The sequence below is a fragment of the Meriones unguiculatus genome, chromosome 1, assembly GCF_030254825.1.
Source record: "Meriones unguiculatus strain TT.TT164.6M chromosome 1, Bangor_MerUng_6.1, whole genome shotgun sequence".
NCBI lineage: Eukaryota > Metazoa > Chordata > Mammalia > Rodentia > Muridae > Meriones > Meriones unguiculatus.
In genome coordinates, this window is record NC_083349.1 from 190,742,423 (window position 1) to 190,756,898 (window position 14,476).

At 44.2% G+C, this 14,476-nt stretch overlaps 1 protein-coding gene across 2 annotated transcripts in view; it reads right to left on the reverse strand.

Moving 5' to 3' along the window:
* Etfa (electron transfer flavoprotein subunit alpha) overlaps positions 1-11,676 on the reverse strand; it is a 61,972-nt gene extending 50,296 nt beyond the window's left edge. Inside the window, exon 1 of one of the 2 annotated variants that reach the window (XM_021656239.2) lies at positions 11,503-11,672. In XM_021656239.2, the coding sequence (XP_021511914.1) occupies positions 11,503-11,541 (39 nt within the window). In that variant the 5' untranslated portion in view covers positions 11,542-11,672. Of the gene's footprint in view, positions 1-11,502 lie in introns of both variants that reach the window. The other variant, XM_060374211.1, reaches the window with a different exon arrangement.
* Positions 11,677-14,476: the final 2,800 nt, after the last annotated feature.

The window sequence follows — 14,476 nt, forward strand, 5'->3', positions numbered from 1 at the left end:
TTTCTAGACAGGGTTTCTCTGAGTAGCCCTGGCTATCCTGGAACTCTCTCCAGGATAGACCAGGTTGACCAGGCTAGCCTCTAACTCAATGATCCTCCTGCATCTGCCTTCTGAGTGCTGCAATTAAAAGCATGGGCCACCACCACCTGGCTCAAAATGCAAATTTCTTAACATTAGAAAAATACTTATATCAAAACAATTTCCCCACTATGTCCAATAAATAACTGCTCAATTTAAAATCCTTAAATACAATATATTAACTGTCAAGCCAGGAATTGGACAAATTCTATCACCAAGTACATTCAGTTATATACCAGACTTCTAATAAGAATATTAAGACATGAGTATATTCAGAAATAATGGGTTTAAAATCAGTTACTGAAGTTGATTCCCATTGATGGGGGGGGGGGCAGAATCATTCCATATAAAAGTAACTAAGAATAGAAACCTGTTTTTAAAAGATGACATGAAAGGTTGGAGATGGCTCACTTGGCAAAGGCACTTGCCTATGCCTCGGGTCCTGAGTTCCACCTCAGGTTCACATGGTGGAAAGGCGGCACTGATCCTACAAGTTGTCTTCTGACCTCCATGTGTGTACTGTGGCATATACATGCACCTTCCACCAAAAGATGTAATTTTCAAAAGTTTTAAAGATATTAATCAGCAATTTTTGCTGGGGTTTCAACTGTTTGAATATGCTTTTGAATTAAAAGGGGGTGGGCTGAATGCAAACCTAGCCCTATCTAACAAAGACTATCAAACTACCACCAAGACACAGTTCATGGTCACCCACCATGGTTCCTTGGTTCAAACACCAAGGAAGAAAAAGAAGAGTGAACAAGAATAGTCCCCATGCTCAAAGATTTCATGGAAAATAAGACTTGTCCTTTTCCGTTTGATGGACTTCAGCAGGGGCCTGGAGTTGGCTTCTGGATGGAGAACGAGGGGGGCAGTTCGTTTCTCTCAAGGGCAGCTAGAGCACTTTAGGGAGATGCCCATGTGCTAAGCTGGGGTGTGGAAATGTGTTTAGGTCTTTTAGAATGAGATCGCCAGTGGCAGTGGAAACTCAGGGATTCCAAAGTCTGTGGTGATACAAAAGTGTTACAGCTCTTGGTTAAGCTGCTGTGCTGAGCATTGGTCAGCTTGCAGCTGAGACCCAGGTCTGGTGAGTCCCAGGCCCAAAGGGCTGGAGGGTGGACCCGGTGAGACTCAGCCTGGTGGGGAATAAATAAGGAATCTCAGGTGGCCATAGTGGAAGGCTGATGGTATCATGCAGCCAGTCTGAAATCAGGGATTTGAAATCAGGGATTTATAAACCTTGGGCGATGGGAAGGATTTCAAGGGTGAATGTGTTTGATTTGCTGGGGTCAGGGGATCAGGAATACTTGATTTACATGTAATGGTACAGTGCCTCCTTTTCATGCATTAGCATGGGCCTATCACAAGAAGGAAAATAAGAGTACTTCATTATCCTAGGAGAGAGGGGAAAATCTCCAAGTACAGTTGAAGGTCACTGCTTAAGACTAAGATCTTAAATGCAGGATGGGCATTTCTAGGAATTCCTAGATGTTTGCTGGAGTGGGTTTTCTTATCAGGTAAGGGTCTGGCCTGTAATCTGCTTCTCAGGTACTAGAATTATTGCAAGTACCAGCAAGCTTTGAAGAATAAGATTTGTTACAGCCAACTCACATATCTATTCATATAAACTACTTTACAACTAAATTTCTTCAGAAAGGAATTCAACTTAAAGTCAGGAATGTTTACACACATCTTAAGATGAGAGATGAAAAAAAAAAAAAGATTAGAGATGAATCAGCAGGGAAAGGCCTAGCTACCTGACTTCAAACCCTGGAACCCATGTAACACTAAAAGAGGGAACCAACTCTACAGCTGTCCTCTGACCCCAACAAACCTCTCCTGGGGCGGGGGCAGTGAGGTGGTGCTTGCTGCAACATGAGCTTGGCATCCTAAGTTCAATCCTTAGAACCCACATAAAGGTGGAAAGAGAGGACTGACTCCAGTCATCCTGACCACCACGTGGATGCCATAGCAGACATGCACCTCCCTTCTCACATACCACACACATATGCATTCATACATACTTCCTAATATTTAGAAACACTGCAAAATTTCCAAGTATTAGAAAGCATCCTTTTTACTACTGTAATGTGTAAATTGACCTCTAAAGAGTCATTTCAGGCCCAAGTCGGCCATTCTCCAGCACTGTTCACTGAGCCCCAGAGAATAACTGAAAAATAGCTAGTTCCATTCTGGAACAAAAGGTAAGAAAACTAACACAGTAGGTTAGTACACAGTTTAAATATCTGTTTCCACCTAACACTGTACCTTCCTTGTCTGGGTTTGGCAGGAAGCTTATTGAGGAAGATTCTAGAGAACAACTCCCTGAAGCCAAGGAGTGGACTGTGCAATAGGTTACACTGAACTGCACCATTGTGTAGAGGCAGCAGAATGCAGGGGAGCTCTAACGCCGACCTAAGCCCTGAGATCTGGAAATGAAAGCAAGGGGCTGTAGTCTCCTTTTTAGACTGTGTCCAGGTATTCCAGGACTTTTCCCTAAGTCCCAAGACCTCTTCTGTGTATTCTACATTACTTTACAAGGAATACACATTTTATTACTTATTATTTACTTACTGATTTATTTGAAGGTTTCTCTGGCTATTCTGTATGTCACTATGAAGACCAGGCTAGCCTTGAACTCACAAGTACTGTCTCTGCCTCCCAAGTACTGAGATTAAAAGGAGTGTGCCACCATGCCCAACTCACATGATTTTTAAACAGCTTCCCCCCGCCTTTTTTTTTTTCATAATATTGAGTACTTGGGAATTTCAAATTATGAACCCCAAGCCCCCTCACTTCCCAGTCCTCCTAGGTCTGGCCCCCACTCTTGGGACTGCTCACCAAAAGAAAAAAGAAAAGAAAGGAAAAGAAAAGAGGACCAATTTATGTGCCCATATACTCACTGGTGTATGTCAAACTCCCAGTGGCCCACCCCTTAAAGAAAACTGAGTTTGAGCTGGGCATGGTGGCACATGCCTTTAATACCAGCATTCAGGAAGCAGAGGCAGGAAGATTTCTGTAAATTCAAGACCATCCTGGTCTTCAAAACAAGTCTGAGACAGCCAAAGCTACACAGAGAAACCCTGTCTCCAAAACAAAACAGAACACCAACCCAACAACAATAACAACAAAGAACAAAAGCAAAAATAACAAAACACAGTTCTTCCCTACCTGTACCCCTACCGAAGCCATCAATTCTCCAGAGTTAGACTTCAGTACCCTTATCAGTTTTTCAGAGTTCTCTTTGATGACTTTCTGTAGAGGCTGTTATTTTAGGGGGGAGAAGGTTGCCACAGAAGCTGTCTATGTCCCTCTTTCTCAACTGAGTCTGCAGTCATCAATACCATGGCAAAAGTGCCTTCCTTGACTTTTACAGACTATGGGAGCATGGATCATGCGCTCCTACACGGCTTCTGGCAACAGTGCAACCACAAACATCCCTGGTGTCAGATGTCACTGACCTCAGCATGGTCTCCTGTGGCAGTATAGACCAGGGACATCAACGTGGCCCTCTGCCACTACATGGGCCAATGGATACCATCACAGCCCATGGCAGCAGTACAGGCCAAGGACATCAACATGGCCTCAGGTGGCAGCATAGCCATGGCCTCATTGGCATGGCGGTACATACCTTTAATCCCAGTACTCAACAGGCAGAGGCAAACAGGCCTGGCCTACAGAGTGAGTTCCAGGACAACCAGGGCTGTTACACAGAGAAAAGCCATCTCAGAAAAAACATGCACACAAACCTCCAGCTTCAACATAGCCTGAGGCAGCAGATTACAGATACCAAAGTGGCCTCCAGGGACAGCACTGACCAAAGGTCTTTTGAAGAGGTCCAATCCAGAAAACGAACCATTCTGCATCCTGGTCAGCCTGTAGCTGCTCAGAACCAGGGCTTTCATGCAACCGGGCAGCATGTTCAGGGGCCAAGTTGGAGTGCAAGCTCCAGGCTATTGCACACCACTCTGTCAGCCTTCATCGTGTGTCCTCTGGTCTCCCTATCCACTGCAGCCTTCTCTAGTTCTGCCTCTCCACTACTCACTCATCGCTCCATGCCTCTATCTTTCCCACCTCTCCATCAAATATTCCTTCATCACAGTGCACTGCCAACAGCAGTATGTCACATGGTATCATTCATTCATTCATTCATTTTGTCCAGTCAGTTCTGCATGCAAATATTCACTGAAAGGAGTTGTTGGTCTGGTTCAAGGATTCTGGTTACCGAAGCACCATAAATATTGGACCATTGCTTAGACTCTTGGATTTTCTGCTGTTGCCCAAAGTCAGGGTGATGCTGCAGCTAGATAGGGCTTTAGGGGCAGGTTCTGTGCAGGTCTTGGCTGCTGCACACCTCTCTGCCATCAACGTCTGCAACCCAAGGCTTGCCAGGCTCGTCCTTTGTGTTTGTAGCCTGTGGGCAGCATTGCTGCTCTGTGCCTTCTATCTCCAGCAGGGCAAGCAGCATAGGCCCCGGCTGGCTGGTGGGCCTAGGGCCAGCCTCATGCAGCAACGACCTGTTTCTACAGGAGCTCCAGGAAGCTGCACATCTCCCCGGGCTGGAATCCCCACTGCTCATCAGGAACAACTTTCATGCTTGTAATCTGCTGGCTAAGACATGGCAGTAAAGGATATAAATTCGTCATTCTCCAAGCCCAGCTCTGTTCTGCTATGTTTCCTTCAGATTTCATGAGTCCACATTTTAACGGCATCTTCTCATTAAGTTCCCCCCCCCACACTAGTTATTGCTGGCCCTGCAGACTCCTTTTCTGCTGCTATATCACCCACAGGGCCTCCATGGATCCCTCAGACCAAGACAAATCTCAGCAGCCACTGTCATTTTTCTCCTTCCCCTTAAATAGTTTTAAATATTCAAATTAATGTGATGGATATTTGTTTCTACTTCATCATCAGAAACACCATACTAAAAATAAAAACATGTTAACACACGACATGAACAAAATCAAAGCAATGGTAAGGTGATTGATTTAAACACACATTTTATTTTTAGATATTTCCGTGTATGTGTATGAATGTTTTATCTGCATGTGTCTATGTGCACTTCCTAGAAACCACAGAGCTCAGAGGAATCCATCACATCTCCAGAATTAGAGTTATGGATGATTGTGAGCCCACTATGTGGGTGCTGGGAGTCCAGCACTCTCACCCACACTGAGGCATCTCTGTGGCCCATTTAAAGAAAAAAGTATTTATTTTGTGTGTATACACACATATACCTCAGTGAGCATGTGGTGATCACAGTATAACCTAAGGGGATTAGTTTTCTTCACCACATAGGTCCCAGGGACACATCAAACTACAGTTGTCAGGCATGATGGCAAGCAGCTCTACTCACTGAACCATCTCAGTGGCCTACTTTTTTGTTTTTTGAGACAGGGTTTCTGTGTAGCCTTGGCTGTCCTGGACTCACTTCATAGACAAGGCTGGCCTTGAACTCACAGAGATTCACCTGCCTCTGCCTCTGCCTCCTCGAGGGCTGGGATTACAGGCATGTGCCACCATTTTTAGTCTAAGAAAAAATCCTAGCTGGGTGGTACAGCCCTGAAATCTCAGCTCCTAATAAGTCTAATATAGGAAGATCACATGTTCAAGGGCAGCCTGGGCTACAAAGTAATACCCTGTCTCAAAATAAAACATAAAAGAGGGTGGGTATAAAGTTTAATGGTAGAACACTTGCCTAACATCCTCAATATCACAAGTAATGTACTAAAACATTAGAGAAAACCATCATTTTTATTATGGTGTAGTAAGAAGCTTAACAAACCTCAGTTTGTTAAGACTATGCAATACCCTTTTAGACTTTCTCTGGCCCCCAAAGGATTTTATGCTTCCCATTTAAACATCTATTTATTCTTCCTACCCTGATGCCACTTACTGTGCCTGGCCTGTATCTTCTCCAGGCTACCTGCACCAAACAGGCAAGGACACGGCCCCATCTTCTTTCCCCCATGAATTTAGTATCTGCTTTGTAAGAGGCACTCAATGAATGTTAAGAGACTAAATGAAAAGGTTTTCCAAAGTATTTGAAAATTTGGAACCTAAAAAGCAACAATTCCTGGATCATCTGAGAGTTAATCACTGTATTAATTATTCTCAGTGATGTGACCCAATAAGAAGCAACTTAATGAAAGAAGGATTTGCTCTGGCTCTGGCTTAAGAAGGTAGAGCTCATTGTGGCAGGGAAAGATGGCAGAATTCACAGGACTGGGAGCATGCTGCTACGATTTGTTCCTGGGGCAGAAGAGAGAAATGAAAGCTGGTATTTGCAGGCTTAGATTTTTATTTAATGTTTTTAAATGCCTTTACCTCCCTTCCAACCCTCCCCCCCACACCTTAGGTAGAGATTAGTAGGGCCAGGGGTTATAGAGCTCTTTACTTCCTGCTGATAAAGGTTAATGGATTCTTTGGAAATTACCAAACTCAGGATACCAGCAGTCTAGCAAAGCAGCAGCAGCAACCCGCATCAACAAGGAAGCATTCAGTAGAAGCAGCTAGACACTGCCCAAATGGCATGAGCCCACCAAAGCGGCAAAACTCCGCCAAAGCATGAGCAGTTTACTCTGGAGCTTTTCTCTCTGCGAAGACCAGCGAAGAATGGAACCGTTGTAAAGTGTAGTAACACAAAAGCGTACAGATGCAGAAAGCATTGTTTCACGTCTGTGGGCTTTCATTTAACCCCTCTCAGAAGCCCACATGAGGATGTTTTGCAGCTCACAAAATCATGCCCCTCGTGCTAGGTAGCTTTCAGCTGACGAACATCACATGCCCTCTCACGGGGGCTATTTTCCGAGGGAACAGTTTTCCACTGGTTAAAAACATTCCCAGATCCCACACTTGGGACCAAAACAAAACTCACATTCATTCACATGACACAACTGAGTTTCCAAGAAACCAAAACCTTCCACTTCAGGTGCTCAAGTGGCTTTCTCCTTTTTCCCTGTTTTTTCCACTTAGAACCTCGGCTCATGGGACGCTGCACTTTCAAGGCAGGTGCTCCCGCTTCAGCTAAACAACTCTGTGAAAACATTAAGAGACAGACCCAAAGATATGCCTGATCAATGCCTCACATGTTTTGTTTTTAAAAAGGGTCTCAGTATATAACCCGATGGCCTGGGATTCAATATGTAGATAAGGCTGACCCCAACTCAGAAGATCTGTATGCCTCCGCCTCCTAAGTGCTGGAATTAAAGACTTGTGTTACCCCGCTGGGCTCCCTAATCCAATCAAATCCAATTGGCCATCACAAGCATCAAAACACATATAAGGATACCTAGGTAGCTAGTACATAACTTGCTAAGTCACTGACATAGATAACCCACCATGCTTCTTGGGAATGTATCTAGATACCAACTACATTTGGTTCCAAACAGTAAAATGTGGTTTTTTTTCTTCTGCAGGTCAGCCGGTATAATGATTGGTCCTCTCAAGCAGCATACTTCTTGAGTGCAGTGTTTAAACAGGTCATCACCGTCCCTATGCCTCTAAGAGCCAAGCTTATTACACCCACAGATCTCCCTGCTATCTCTCTTCTTTCTCTTCTTTACTCACAGCAAGCTGGCTTCCATCTCTACCACAGCATGAAGCCAATCTCTACCACAGCACAAACACTCTTGATTAGTTAGTCCAATGAACTCATCTTGGTCCTTCTGTTATTCAAATTCGACACTGCTAACTCTGCTTTTGCTTTTCAGTTTCTTAGCATTCTCATTACTGCAACTGCACAATCTAGTACCCCTAAAAACCTACTCATAAAGTAGTAAGAAGCATGCTAACCTATTTCTCCCCTAAGCACCTTTAAGAAAGCAAGTGGAACAGGACATAGGGTACAGATATGGAGGGGTAGGGGAACAGACAACGATTTAAAATTTGATTACCTTTTGCTTCTTAAAAAGCAAACAGAAAACAACAGAAATGAGCTATAAAATCTTGCCAAATACTACTTAAAGGGATTAAATAATAATTAAAGTCTCCTATCCCTATTTTAGCATAATTTTCTCATAATAAAACGTATATTACATTTATGTACTTAAACTACTTTAACCTCTTTAGTAATAAAACATAGTAGCTTTTAACGATGACTAGAAATGTCATATGACATTGATTATAATATTAAAAACAGCTGATTTACTTCATTTTAAAAACAGACAAGACTCTTAGTAGACACACTGGCAGGTAGCATAATTTTAATGAAATCATTTATGCAATAAATTTTGTTTCAGAATCACACCAAAATTGGCTCTCTTCTTTCAAACAAAATTTAAATTTGCATGTGAATCATAGAGTTCAATATCATTCATCAATGCTGGGCAATGGGCTCTGAAAAATGTCCTGTCCTTAATAGTTCACAGCTTCTCAATCATGACAGTCTTCCTGTCTGCCAGTGAGCAAAGGAACAAGAACACTTAAATGACCTTAAAGTGTTGCTTCACTTACTACATAAAAATTTTTTTTCTTTGCTCTTACTAATCTACAAAAATGTTTTAAACAAATTAATAAATACCAGTTCATACAATAACTCATCAAGAACACCAACTAACCGAAAATCCTTGGCTATTTTCCTGAGTGGACTATCTAGCTCTATAACTTGGCACAAAACTACCTTCACTGATTGGTGTCCTAACATATCTAATAGGCAGAGACAGGAGGATTACCATGGGTGTCAGGCCAGCCAAGTCTGGACAAGATCTTATTGCAAACAGACAAACAAAAACACCTTATTTTGGATGAGTTTGAGGATCTTCTCCAAAAGGACATTGCTTAGTGACACCAATCAGCCGAAACCAAAATGGCTTACATAGGAAATATGTTATTAGTAAAAACACATATTTGGGTTTTTTTCAAAGAAATCATAGCTACAGAGGTTTTGTTCCTGTTTGATTTTTTTTTAATTTAGAGCAGAAGCTGGAGAGAGCACTCAGTGGATAAAGTGCTTGCCCAGGAAGTATGAGGAACAGGGTATGAATCCCCAGAACCCATGGGGGGGGGGGGGAAGGCAAAGATTTGAGATAAACTATTTTGGCTGTATAGTATCATAAATTTATGTAATTTATATAGCCAGATTAAATTGGTTCCCACTTTATAAATACGGGAAGAACTTGAGTATCAAAATAAGGGTAGTAAGAATGATCTTTTAAACATGGATCCCTGGATCTATAAATATATAAATAGGCAAGAAGGGAAATTTTTTCCTTAGCATAGAATGCTAAGTAATAAACAAAGGAATCGTGGATTAGAAAAATCATGGTATTATTTCTCAATTAAAAATCAAGTGCTAAAACTAGTAGGTAAAAATCTGTGAGAGGGATGGAGAGGTGGCTCAGTAGCCATCTCTGATTAAGAGCACTGGCTGCTGTTCCAGAGGTCCTGAGTTCAATTCCCAGCAGCCATATGGTGGCTCATAACCATCTATAATGAGATTTGGTGTCATCTTCTGGTGTACATGCAGGCAGAACATTGCATACATGATAAATAAAATCTCTTAAAAATCTGTGAGAAACAGAGGCTTCACATAGTCCCCACTCTATCTATCTAATTAGTTTAAAATTACACAGAAGGATATTTACTTAACACTGGGAAAACCTGGCAAACAACTTCTTACCTAAGTAACTAAAGTTAAGATCTTCACTAATGGACAAACTAGTGTCCTGTACCTCCTAATACAATGTTCTGAGAGCATAAACCACACCTGACATACCTGCGTAACAGTCTACAAAACAGAAGTCCTGTGCTCCATAAAAATTCCAATGTCACAAAAGCCAAGTTGAAAGGCTGAGGAGCTTTTCTAAAAAAGACTAAATCGGCCTGAGAACCAGAGGAACTGGGGTACCTTAGAGGGGGTGCTTCAAATCCTTGGAGATTCACTTGCCTGTTTTTGTTGTACTATGAAACTAACAGAAGGCATGGCTCTACTACAGAGCCAGTTCCTTAGCCTCATCCTTGTAAGATACCTAGGGAACCATTTAGAATTAAAGAGTATGTCTAGGATGAATAGTTTAGAAAAACAATGTGTATGTACACTGAGAGGTAAGAGGAATGTGTCAACTGTTAACACCTGGTGAAATTTGAGGACCGGTTCTGGGAAATGTTTGGGGTTTTTTGTTTTTGTTTTGTACTATTCTGGCCACTTTTCTGTACACTCGAAAGTATTTTAAAATTTAAAAAGCTAAATATATGTTTTGTGTGTCCATGAGTGTATTCCAACCATTTGTTTGGTGCTTGCAATTCAAATCTTAAAAATACTAATGACTTCAGAGACAGTACCGTACTAAGTTTGACCTCTAATTTTAAAACAGGCCAAGGTCAGAACTCTTGGCAAATCACAACAAACGTTTGGCAATGTTGCCTATGTATGAATACTGGCTATGTGAATTTTCCCATTAGCTCTGCAAAATTACCAAATCCTAAATTCTCCTTACCACAGTTATGCCAGGCATAAAACTTATCCACAAAATTGCCTTCCAAGTACTGCATAGCTCTTCAAGTCAGTTTCTGGTGGTTGAAATTTCCCCAAAAACACGGTTTTCAGTTGCTTATTAAAGAAAGGGGGTTAAAAAAATCTCGTGGGAGAAAGACTAGGAACAAAGTGTTTTAATTTTTTTTACAAGGAGTGGCAAATTTTATGGAGCAAAGCAGCAACCCCCCCCAACACACGCACAAAGTGTTCAAACTTCCAAGAAGCCTGTGTGTCCCAGAGAGAAAAATCCCAGTGGTAGTGGGGGGGGGGGGGGAGGAAAGACACTAAAATAATAAATAGGAGACAAGTTGCAAGACATCAGGATAATTTCTAGCACAAGGCTGATGATACTGTTTCTCTAGCAATCTAAATGTAAATGAGAAAACCTACAAACTCCTTATTGACTTGGAATTGGTCAGCCTCCAACTGCTGTTCCCTTATGGCACTCACAAAAATGTTTTGTTTCGTTTTTTCTCCTTTCTGCAAGTCCTCGGGAAACAGACGAGTGGTAAACTTTTGTCACCACAGAAAAGGCATCGAAACCTTCGCACTGCCAACAGTTCCCTGACTACTGAAGGTCAAGACTGGACCCCAGGCTGATAGGCCCCAACCCCTCCGCCCTGCCCGGGCCAGCGGGCGTTCAGGGCAGCCAGGGGCGCCCGCCTTCCCAGCTACTCCCGGGAGGCTCCGCGGCGGCACTGGGGACGCAGATCCCTCCGGGCGCCAGACCCTGGAAGCCCCTCGGCGGCCGCGAGGGCCAGGGCCGTGGGAACCCCGGGCTGGGGACGACCCGGAAGCGGTCAAGGGCGGGGGCTCCTGAACTTTGACCCGGGTCTCCGACGCCGCACCGCCGCTCTACGGGGGTGGAAGGAGCCCGTGACCTTCGCCTGACAGGGTCAGCAGGCTGCGGCTCGCACGGCACCTGCTCCGCCCTTCCTGCCGGGACTCACCGCCCGCCGGAGCCGCCCAGGAGCCGCTGCTCGAAACATTGTCTCTCTCTGCTCTAGTCAGCCCAGCGGTACCCTCCGCCTCAGCGACCCGGAGCGCGCGAGAGCCGCCGCCGCCAGACACGCAAACGCTCGCGAGACGCGAGGACGCCCGCGGACGCCCTGGGCCGAGACTGCGGGCTCGCGCCTCCCGCCGGGCCATTGGACGGCCAGGCAGCCAATGAGGGGAGCGGAAAGTTAGAGGCGGGGCTTGGGAGTAGGGCAAAGGTAAAGGTGTGCGCTGGGAGGCTGGCGGTGGAGTGTTCCTAGGAGAACATACCAAAAAGAAAAAAAAGGAAACGTGGGCGCCACAAGGAGAGGGAAAGAGGATGGTAAGACCCCAGTGCAAACCCCGAGGTTGGTGTGCTGCACACGGCGCACACGGGAGGGCAGAACGGGATGGAGGCGAGCCACACCGGCAGGCGAGGTCTGAGGTACGCCCTGATCCCCCGCTCCTCCCTATCCTTGAGCAGCTCCATTTCCACCTCCTGGTGCCGGTGTTTGTGGCTGTTAACGCCTCTCGCTTTTTGGATGGGCCGGTCTAGCCGCCTTCTGGACTGCTCGGGATGACCTACGCAAGCCCTACCGCCCTGAAGTGAATTTCACTTTTAAGAGCTGGCTCACAGTAATATTTCTTCGCTAAGATTTTCCCTGGTGCCATGCAATGAATCTTTGTCTTCTTCACTCGCCTAGGTTTGTGAACCATGTGAGAACCCATCTTATACAAGACCACTCTTCATTTATTTATTTTTTTGAGACAGCGTTTCTCTGTGTAGCCTAGGCTGTCCTGGACTTGCTTTATAGACCAGGCTGGCCGCAAACTGCGCCTGGCTACAAGACCATTCTTGTGGAGGACTGAGACTGTCCACCTAAGCTGTCTGTGGAAGGACATCTAGACCATTTATCATTACTTTCTCTAATGGAACCCCATATTGGGTTCAAATCTAAATCCTACTGAAAGAAGAGAGAAGAATACTTTGAGTAAAATCCAAGAGGGTGTTTTTCTTTAAGGTTCTACATTTTATTACTGGACAAACCCAAACCCCAATTTAGACAGGACTACGTCTCCAGGTTAAAAATGTAAAACTTCATCTAGTAGGATTGATCGATGACCATGATTCAGTATAAATCTTCAGTCTTGTCATTGTGTGAATCCTTACAGACCTAGCCTTGTTCTCCTCCAGTGTCTTCTCTTGGAGTTGTACCTGATTTTGTTAACAGTTTTCATCCAAATCCATTGAGGAATAGGACAATTTTGCTTTTGTTTCTTGGCCAGGAATTGCTTGATTTGGAGAGTCTTGTGAGAAGACACGATGAGAAGTACAGTTAAGTGTACCCAAAAGAGATATTTTTATTAAAAAAAAATTAAATGAGATATGAACTACCTCTTTCCTGCCTCTATGGCAAGGCAAAACACCAAAAAGGAAGGCATCTCCCCTCCCCCATGGGATGTCTCTGGCACATCCCAGGCCCTAGTGAATCAGCAGCGGCTGTGCCCAGGAAAGGCACAATGCCCATGGGGTGTGATGGTTCCAGGCAGAGCAGGGCCAGTGCAAAAGGAGGCACAGAAAATGGCCCAAGTCTGACTCACTCTGAAGCAGGAGAATGTCCTTGAACTTCTAGAGGGAGAGTACAGATGGATGTTCCTACATTTACATGTATGTCAAGCACCAGAGAAATTTGTATGTGAAAGATTGATGTTATGACAATGTTCCCTCTAGGTGTTTGAATGCTTTTCTTTCCCACTCTGTTAGAGATGCTTTGGAGGCAGAAGGCCTAGCATCCATTAGCTAGCTTATGTATGGCTGCTTGCTATTAGTAGAAATAGTTGATTAAAGAACAAAGGAAGGAAGAGAGTAAAAGGAGAGAGGAGAGAGGAATTGCCTTCAGCCAGCCCTTGAAGTCTGATCTACTAATTTATGAACAGCTTCTGCAGGATTCCTTGTGGAAACAGGAGGTTGGTGGGATAATTTGCAGCTCTGGCTGGCAGCTGCCCTTAATGCTTCTCCCTCTGTTAGCATCTTCACTGAGCTTGAGCTAACCAGGATCCTCATACACTGACGACTGGAATCCCTGACCACCAGGCCTTTCTCAAGCCACAGTTACTGTGCTGCACTCAATGCTTAGATCACCATTGCTCAAGATAGCAGCTTTTCTTCCTGACTTCTGGGCCTAGAAGTTCCCAGATGACAGCTGTAGCTTAATAGCACTTATCAGTGCCTCACCCCCCCAAAAACAAACAAACAAACAAACAAAAAAACAACTCAGGACATATGGCTAATTGTGGTGCCTATTAACACACCAAAGTGTCTGCTGGCCTGAAGACTCACTCAGTACCTATGGCTCTTCTCCTCTGGCTCCCTACTCTAAACTTCTTCAGCTCATGGGCTTCCCTCCCTCCAGCTTCTCATTCCTATATAAACATGCCATTTATCACCATGTGTAATAAAGTGAGGACATGGGTGCTCAAATGTACGGTTGAGGAGAAGGTTGTAGATATGAGGAAGAATACAGCCAGGGACATCTGGAATAGTCTAGAGCAGGTAAAGAAAGTAGACTAAACATGGCCAGAAGACTGAACCAGACAGGGGCGGGGGTGTAGAGAGGAAGAGAAGAAAGGAGAGAAAGAGAACACAAAAAGATGAGAGAAGGTCAAGAGAGAGGGGCCCAAAGAAAACCAAGAAAGTGCCAAGAGGTTAGGGTGTAGAGGAATTTTAATCCAGCAATATGGCTGCTCTGGCAAGAGATCACATTCAAATACTTTCTAAGTCTGTGTGATCGGGCTGGAATGACACACCTTTAATCCCTCTGGCTGGAATACAGACGCACGGTTAGTACACACCTTTAATCCCAAACAATGAAGGTAAAGTTAGTTTGCAGAAGGAATCATTCATGTTTGAAAGTGACATTCAATTGGGGGCAGACACAGTGACAAATC